The sequence below is a fragment of the Etheostoma cragini genome, chromosome 6 (assembly GCF_013103735.1).
Source record: "Etheostoma cragini isolate CJK2018 chromosome 6, CSU_Ecrag_1.0, whole genome shotgun sequence".
In the NCBI taxonomy this organism is placed as follows: Eukaryota; Metazoa; Chordata; class Actinopteri; order Perciformes; family Percidae; genus Etheostoma; species Etheostoma cragini.
Window position 1 is genome coordinate 28,049,233 of NC_048412.1, and position 9,551 is coordinate 28,058,783.

At 43.9% G+C, this 9,551-nt stretch overlaps 1 protein-coding gene across 1 annotated transcript in view; it reads right to left on the minus strand.

The window, feature by feature from the left end:
- Window positions 1-2,849: 2,849 nt before the first annotated feature.
- The window catches only part of ndufaf6 (NADH:ubiquinone oxidoreductase complex assembly factor 6), an 11,573-nt gene continuing 4,871 nt past the window's right edge, over window positions 2,850-9,551 (minus strand). Inside the window, exons 5-7 of the mRNA XM_034873630.1 lie at window positions 8,995-9,097; window positions 8,021-8,154; window positions 2,850-3,038 (exon numbers count right to left, since the gene is read on the minus strand). Of these exons, the coding sequence (XP_034729521.1) occupies window positions 2,850-3,038; window positions 8,021-8,154; window positions 8,995-9,097 (426 nt within the window). The remainder of the gene's footprint in view (window positions 3,039-8,020; window positions 8,155-8,994; window positions 9,098-9,551) is intronic.

Sequence of the window (9,551 nt, forward strand, 5' to 3'; positions counted from 1 at the left end):
TCATGTTGTCCTCATGTTGTCTTCATGTTGTCCTCATGTTGTCCTCATGTTGTCTTCATGTTGTCTTCATGTTGTCCCTATGTTGTCCCTATGTTGTCTTCATGTTGTCTTCATGTTGTCCTCATGTTGCCCCCATGTTGTCCTCATGTTGTCCTTATGTTGTCTCCATGTTGTCCTCATGTTGTCCCCATGTAGTCCTCATGTTGTCTTCATGTTGTCCTCATGTTGTCATCATGTTGTCCTCATGTTGTCTTCATGTTGTCTTCATGTTGTCCTCATGTTGTCCTCATGTTGTCATCATGTTGTCATCATGTTGTCCTCATGTTGTCTTTATGTTGTCCTCATGTTGTCCTCATGTTGTCTTCATGTTGTCTTCATGTTGTCCTCATGTTGTCCTCATGTTGTCCTCATGTTGTCCTCATGTTGTCCCCATGTTGTCCTATATCAATGTTCTTTTTAATTCCCCAAAATAACATGATTGATTCCACCCAACGCTCTTTGCCAAGTACAAATCTCTACTTTCATTAATTTTGGGGCGTCTTATTCAATTTTATAGCATTTTAAAACAAATGGAAGTGTTTTTGAAATAGTATTGAGTAAAAGTTGACATATTCCAGTCTGTGATTATCATCAACATCCATTCCTTTAATTTTAATCTCAATAATTCCTAATTTCTGCTTTTCTAACTCAAACATTAGGGATAATTTCCTATAAAATGAGGTTTATTGACCATAAATTCCAAAAATAACAAAAAATTAAGTTAATAAGTTGGTGTTACGTAGTGTTGAAAATGTCAAAAAAAAAACGTCAAAAGTGTAAAAAAAAGGTCCAAAAACATTTTAAAAAATTAAAAACATAAAAAAGCGTCATCAAAAGTGTTGATTTTCAATTTTGACGGGAAGACAACACGAGGGTTAATGGGCTTTCCCAAAAGATCAATAAACTCATCTATTTTTCTGCTGTGAGTCTTATTTTTTTGGGAAGCACTCTCACCTTTAAAAGAAAAACTGAAGTGAAGACAGACCACGAGACAACAAAAACGTAGAATATTAACTTATTTTTCCTCATAAAACACACAATCTAATTTAGTCTCTTTCTTTAATTGTGCCGTTTGTGCTGCATGTATTGTCGTTATGGATTTGAAGCCATTTAAACATTAAATGTTTGAATGGTTTGAACCTCCGCTCTTGTTTTTTTTTTTAAATGAATTAGCCGCAGTACGTTGCTGATTAGCTCCCAGCCGGGTGGAGACAGTAAACTACACAATCAAAAGCATCCAGGAGGAGGAACGTTCTCATTTTACATCCTCATTGTTTACAGAATAACCGCATGTGCTTCAAGAGGGACATTTAATTGGTATAAACCAGGTTCAAATAAAATGCTGATGCATGTTTGGGCAGCAGCTTAATTACTGAAAAGCAGCCTGGGAAAGTGGTGGAGTCAATGAGGCGTGTGAGTGGAGGTCTAATACATCTCCTCCAAGAAAAAAAACCTCAAGATGTTCTCCAGGATGTGTTCAATTAGCCAATAAAACAAGATGGAAATCACTCCGTCAGAACCCCGAGCTCTCGCTGAGTGGCTTAACACTCACGTTGTCCCCGTTTTTAAAGTTTCTATATCAGAACTGTACAGTAGGTTTTGTGCGGCCAAATTGCCCGAAAATAACACGGATGGTTGTCTACAACGCTCTTCAGAAGTCAAAGTAAAGGTCGGTTCACTACTTTCATTTAATTGTGGGTGTGGGTTATACACTATTATGGCCTGTTTTTGCTTTTTTGAGTCACACATAATGTATGATTTCATAAGAATACTGGTATGCACAGTACTGTTGGGTCGTGTCTAGGGTGCCCAGACGTCCTGAAAACTGCAAGACAGTCCCAAATCCAAGCAGTTGTCCCGAATCCTGCCCTAGCAAAGTCTCAAGAGCAGACTCCCGAGTAGTTCCTGTCTGATCATGGTTGTGTTCATGGTGATTGAGAAGCCCTAATCCTGCAGCCAGCACCCGTCGGCTGCTCAATGAGTCCCGGGACCCGATGACCACGTCGCTAAAAAAGCAAAAAACGTCTCTGCAGTTACCAGGAATCCAGGGAAATACCCCTGGATTATCGGGGAAATAGCCCAGGATTATTGGGGAAATAGCTCAGGATTATCGGGGAAATAGCCCAGGATTATCGGGGAAATAGCCCAGGATTATCGGGGAAATAGCTCAGGATTATCGGGGAAATAGCTCAGGATTATTGGGGAAATAGCCCAGGATTATCGGGGAAATAGCCCAGGATTATTGGGGAAATAGCTCAGGATTATATGGGAAATAGCCCAGGATTATTGGGGAAATAGCCCAGGATTATTGGGGAAATAGCTCAGGATTATTGGGGAAATAGCTCAGGATTATTGGGGAAATAGCCCAGGATTATCGGGGAAATAGCCCAGGATTATCGGGGAAATAGCCCAGGATTATCGGAGAAATAGCCCAGGATTATCGGGGAAATAGCCCAGGATTATCGGGGAAATAGCCCAGGATTATCGGGGAAATAGCCCAGGATTATCGGGGAAATAGCCCAGGATTATCGGGGAAATAGCCCAGGATTATCGGGGAAATAGCCCTGGATTATCGGGGAAATACTCCAGGATTATCGGGGAAAATACCCCTGGATTATCGGGAAAATAAATACCCCTGGATTATCGGGGAAAATACCCCTGGATTATCGGGGAAATACCCCAGGATTATCGGGGAAATACCCCAGGATTATCGGGGAAAATAGCCCTGGATTACTGGAATTATTCGTGATGTAAACAAAGCGTTTTGCAGTAAATGTAGGAAGGAGTTTGGTGAGATATCAGGAGGAGTTTTAACATTCATGTAAACCCTCACCCCCCCATCCCGAATTTGACCCAATCTCATCTGGTCCCCCTATCACGCGTGTTTGGCTACGTACGTGCTGCAGGTGTACGTGAGCCTGGCTGGCGATGTCGTAGACCACATCGCGGACCTTCTGCTCCCGGCTGCCCCGGATGAAGTCCTCCTGAGACGCTCCATGCTGCAGGAACACAGAGACAAATATTACTCGTGTTTTGTGGTTAAAGGGCCCGTGGTATGAAATTTATGGGCAAAATTTATTGTGCGTCTCTGGTGCTTCCAACATGAGGGTTGAGACTTTTTAAGGACCCGCGGCCACCCTGTACTTCCCTGTCCCTGGTCTGCTTCCTGTCCCTGGTCTGCTTCCTGTCCCTGGTCTGCTTCCTGTCCCTGGTCTGCAGGTCTTCCACAAGTGGCCCTCGTCTAGAAGAAGTACTGACCAAAGCTGGAGAAAGAGTTGTCCAGCTGATGTGATCTTACCGAGCTACTGAGCATGTGCGAAGTGAGATGTCTCACTCTGGAGCTAAAACCAGTGAGATGTCTCACTCTGGAGATAAAACCAGTGAGATGTCTCACTCTGGAGATAAAACCAGTGAGATGTCTCACTCTTGAGATAAAACCAGTGAGATGTCTCACTCTGGAGCTAAAACCAGTGAGATGTCTCACTCTGGAGATAAAACCAGTGAGATGTCTCACTCTGGAGATAAAACCAGTGAGATGTCTCACTCTGGAGCTAAAACCAGTGAGATGTCTCACTCTGGAGCTAAAACAGAGACCCAAACACACACAGGGTGAAAACAGGATCTGCAGCAATCTGCAGTACAACATTTTTAAATATGGTGTTTTTTGGATATGAAACCATGGAAACCTATCCTGGTACAACCTCAAAATAAAACTATAAAGCTGAAAAAGAGCATTTTATGGGCGCTTTAATATCTCTTCAGTGCAGCATCTATCTATATATCTATCTATATATAATGTGTGAGTGCATGTGTAATATATACGTGTTGGTCATGAAGCAGCAATAAAATTGAAGTGAGATGAACAAAGAGACATTTATATTTTTCGATGTAACAAATGTTGACAAAGTTTCCTTTTGGTGAAAATGTAATAAACTGCAATATATCGTTTAAAATATGTTTAAAATTACAGTAATATCGTATTGTGATTATATTGTATCGTGTGACTGCACACCAGTGCTAATATCCAAATAAGAAACTCAAGACTTCTATAAAAGAAACAATTAAAGTGCACATATTATGCTCATTTTCCAAAGATGTTGTGTGTGTTTTGTTTTTTTAAACTAGAGTTACAGAAAGAAAAAATAAAATAAAAATAATAACAATTCCTTCAGTTTTAAAATGGCCTTCGCCGCTGTTGGCGCTCTAATAAAGACAACAACATTTTTCACTTTTTTTGACATTTGATAGAAATAACTAAATAAATCGAAAGATTAATTAATAATGAAAATAAGCAGAAAACAGTAGCGACCCTCCACAGATTCTTTACTTAAGACCTGCAGACTGCAGACTGACCTGAGGCCCTGACGCAGGTTCTGGACCTCATCTCTTTCTCTTATATAAGAGGAACGTAACGAGAACATTTTAGACTCAACAAACTGAGAGAATGACGCAGGTAGTATTTGAGGTTGGGAGAAAAGAGGTGAGTGACGCGTCAGCAACACAAAGCAACTTTGCAAAATACTTCCAGTTAAAAACAATAATAATAAAAGAAAATATACAACATTACGTCCGAGCTTTACCAATACACACACACACACACACATGCTCAGGATCTATACATGCACTAATGGAGAGATGTCAGAGTGTGGGGGGGGGGGGGGGGGGGGGGGGGGGGGGGGGGGGCTGCCAGCTGGACCAGCGCCCTGGGCGGTTGGGGGGGTACAGTGCTTTGCTCAACAGCACCTGGCAGTGCCCAGGAGGTAAACTGGCATCTCTCCAGCCACCAATCCACACTCCCTACTTTTTGGTCCACACGGGGACTTGAACCAGTGACCCTCCGGTTCCCAACCCAACTACTGCCATCCCCTAAATCCAATCTACAAGTAAATAAACAGTTGGATAATACGTCAAAAACGTCCCAATAACACCATCAGTCGGATGTTGTGACTCTGCTGCTCTCAGTCACACCGCTGGCACTTCAATTTGTTTTATTCTGTTCCTCGTCCCAGTAATGCAGGTTACTAACTCAACTTCTTCCCTTTCCCGGAGTCTTGCATTCTCCTCCTTCCTCCTATCGCTTCCTGCAGGTGTTTCTGGCTCTGGATCTTTGGGGTCTGGATCTTTGGGGTCTGGATCTGTGGGGTCTGGATCTGTGGGGTCTGATTCTGTGGGGTCTGAATCTGTGGTTGGAGTCACCTACTGCCTCCATGTTCCTGCTCAACACCCTCTGCTACAATTCTCTCTCTCTCTCCATACCGGTCGAGGCAGATGCCCCCCCACCCTGAGCCATGGTCCTGCTCCAGGTTTCTGTGTCTTAAAGGAAGTTTCTCGTTGCTTCTGGGGCCTAGAGCTTGCTCTTGGTGAACTGTTGGGGTTCTATAAATAACATCCCAGAGTCCGGTCTAGACCTACTCTTTATGGAAAGACCTGGGAGATAAATAACATCCCAGAGTCCGGTCTAGACCTGCTCTTTATGGAAAGACCTGGGAGATAAATATCATCCCAGAGTCCGGTCTAGACCTGCTCTTTTATGGAAAGACCTGGGAGATAAATAAAATCCCAGAGTCCGGTCTAGACCTGCTCTTTATGGAAAGACCTAGGAGATAAATAACATCCCAGAGTCCGGTCTAGACCGGCTCTTTATGGAAAGACCTGGGAGATAAATATCATCCCAGAGTCTGGTCTAGACCTACTCTTTATGGAAAGACCTGGGAGATAAATAACATCCCAGAGTCTGGTCTAGACCTACTCTTTATGGAAAGACCTGGGAGATAAATAACATCCCAGAGTCTGGTCTAGACCTACTCTTTATGGAAAGACCTGGGAGATAAATAACATCCCAGAGTCTGGTCTAGACCTACTCTTTATGGAAAGACCTGGGAGATAAATAACATCCCAGAGTCCGGTCTAGACCTGCTCTTTATGGAAAGACCTGGGAGATAATTGTTGTGATTTGGCTCGATATAAATCAAATTTAATGGAAATTGAATCTTCACACTGCAGAAGCCACAATGTGGATCAGTGTTCCCCAAAAAGCCCAAGATGACGTCCTCAAATGTCTCGAGCTGTCCTCAACTCAAAGATATTCAGTTTACTGTCACAGAGGAGAGAAGAAACTAAATCCAGTATGTATGGGTGCAGAACACCCCCGGTGTATCAACAGCGCCCTCTTCAGGCAGCAGAGGGAAGGGCACACGGGGGGGAGCGTGATCAGTAGACCTCGGGTCCAAAGCATCTCCCTCCAGCCGAAGGTTTTAACCCTTGTGTTGTCTTCGGGGTCAAATTTGACCCGTTTTCCAAGTTTTTTTTTTTTCAACCAAAATGCCCAAAAATAACATGGATACATGGATGATCTTTGGTAAATTTAATGATTGCTTTCATTTAAAAAAAAAAGAAAAAAAAAAAAAAAAGGTTTCAAGACAGAATCCTGTCTAAACGTCGTCTGATCTTAACGATCAGGCTCGTTTTTTTAAACCCCCAAAAAATGGTATAAAGTCATAAAAATTAAATGGAAACACACGTTTGACAAAAACGTTTAAAAACGTGTCAAAAGCATAAAAATAATAATGATAAAAAAGCCCAAATTTTGACCCGGAAGGACAACAAGGTCATGGTCGACGGGAAGACAACAACAAGGGTTAAGGGCAGGATAATGTTGATATAAATGTTGTTTTTTTCCTGGTTTTACACACAAAAGTGGATACAGATGTTAGGAATAAGCAATGTGGGGTCCGAAAATCAATCAATCAATCAATCAATCAATCAAGCTTTGTTTTTTGGGACGACAGCTTATAAAAAGGTAACGTATCGATCTTCTGGGAATTTTTATGTTATTTTTCAGCAGTCGAAATTAACGCAATACAAGTCAGTGGAGAGTGACGAGTTCTGTTCAGGGCTGTAGTCAAGACCACCTTAGTCGAGCCCAAGACAAGTCCAAGACCAGGACTAGTTGAGTCCAAGACAAGACCGAGTCAAAAAAGGTTCAAGTCAGAGAAAAGACCGAGTCCAAAGAGGTTTGAGTCCAAGATAAAACAGAGTCCAAAAAGCTTTGAGTCTGAGACCGAGTCCAAAGAGGTTTGAGTCTGAGACAAGACCAAGTCAAAAAAAGGTTGAGTCCAAGACAGAACCGAGTCCAAAGTGGTTTGAGTCCAAGACAAGACCAAGTCCAAAGAGGTTTGAGTCTGAGACAAGAATGAGTCCAAAGAGGTTACAGTCCAAGACAAGACCGAGTCCAAAGAGGTTTAAGTCTGGGACAAGACCAAGCCAAAAAAAGGTTGAGTCCAAGACAGAACGGAGTCCAAAGTGGTTTGAGTCCAAGACAAGACCGAGTCCAAAGTGGTTACAGTCCAAGACAAGACCAAGTCCAAAGAGGTTCGAGTCTGAGACAAGACCGAGTCCAAAGAGGTTTGAGTCCAAGACAAGACCAAGTCCAAAGAGGTTCGAGTCTGAGACAAGACCGAGTCCAAAGAGGTTCGAGTCTGAGACAAGACCAAGTCCAAAGAGGTTCGAGTCTGAGACAAGAATGAGTCCAAAGAGGTTTGAGTCTGAGACAAGACCCAGTCCAGGACAGAAAAAAGGTCTTATGCAAGACAATCATTTTGGGTTTCACGTTCCCTCCAATATCATTATCAACATAATAAAGACACCTGGACTCAGTCCAGACCAAAAGCCATACTGGGCAAGACCAGTGGCCTAGACCGAGACCGAGACAAGTCCGAGTCCAAATACTAGCGAGTCCAAGACGATAGAAAAACGGTCTAGAGTCCGGACTCGAGTCCAAGACCGGACTCGAGTACTACAGTCCTGGTTCTGTTGCCAGCCGGTGGGCGTGGCTTTAAGAGTATAACGCGATCCCCTCGCCCTGAACTGTTGGTGCTTTGCAGGGTCAGTACGTGGATCTCTGAAGACCTGCAACTCCTGAGATATCTGGGTCTGTTTGGTACATTTCTCCTTTTGCCCTCCCCGTGACGCGCCGACTCACCAGCATGCAGATGTCCATGGGTAGGTAGACTCTCCGCCGGCTGCTGTGGTGAGGAGTCGCTCTCAGACACGTCACGATTCCCTGAGCTTTGCCGATGTGACTCGCTGCGTGATCCGCGTGGACGTTTTTCAACCCTAAAAAAAACAAAACAACACATAATTAAAGAGAGAACTTGATTGATGGACATTGATTCGGACAAATTTGAACAGAGTCAACCGAAATTGGACCGAAATTGTTCAACTATCAAAAAAAACTTTTCCCAAACCCCGTGGGGACCAGAGTCTGATAGGACCGGGCTAACGGACCAGAGTCGTCTGGTAGGATGGGGCTATTAGACCGGAGTCTGGTAGGACCGGGCTAATGGACCAGACTCTGGTAGGACCGGGTTAATGGACCAGAGTCTTGTAGGACCGGGCTAGTGGACCAGAGTCCGGTAGGACCAGGCTAATGGACCAGAGTCTAGTAGGACCAGGCTAATGGACCAGAGTCCGGTAGGATCAGGCTAAAGGACCAGAGTCCGGTAGGACCAGGCTAATGGACCAGAGTCCGGTAGGACCGGGCTAATGGACCAGAGTCCGGTAGGACCGGGCTAATGTACCAGAGTCCGGTAGGACCGGGCTAATGTACCAGACTCTGGTAGGACCAGGCTGATGGACCAGAGTCCGGTAGGACCGGGCTAATGTACCAGACTCTGGTAGGACCGGGCTAATGTACCAGACTCTAGTAGGACCAGGCTAATGGACCAGAGTCCGGTAGGACCGGGCTAATGTACCAGACTCTGGTAGGACCGGGCTAATATACCAGACTCTGGTAGGACCAGCCTGCCGGCCCAGAGTCGTCTGTTAGGACCGGGCTATTAGACCAGAATCTGGTAGGACCAGGCTGATGGACCAGAATCTGGTAGGCCCGGGCTAACCTAAATCCCACTAAGATCTTCCCCAAACCGGGCCAAACCACTGCTCACCTGTCCTTACCTAAACACTCCAGCAGCAGGTATATTAACGACGACTGTGTGTTCTCTGCATACGTCTCCAGCTCCTGCAGGTTTCTGTAGGCTCTGTCATCCAGATCCTTCTCCTGGGGGGGACACACATTTTGGATGATTGTTAAACCTAAATGGTAACTAGTCAGAAAGCAGCGGTTTAAAACGAGACACTGTCTACTTGGTATGGTCCAATATGTAAACCATAAACTGGGAATGGTTCAACCAAAAGGGCAAAAACATCAAGTTTTTAAGTCAGAAAAATCACAGAAAAAACTGAAATATATACACGCAAAGGGGGGCGGATTTGCATTTTGGATGATTTTTTATCTAAACGGTAACTAGTCAGAAAGCAGTGGTTTAAAACAAGACATTATCTACTTGGTACGGTCCAATATGTAAACCATAAACTGGGAGTATTTTAACCAAAAGGGCAAAAACATCCAGCAAAACAATCAAGTATTTAGTCAGAAAATTACAGAAAAGACTTAAAATATATCGTTGTGTGTGTGTGTGTGTGTGTGTGTGTGAATATATATATATATATAT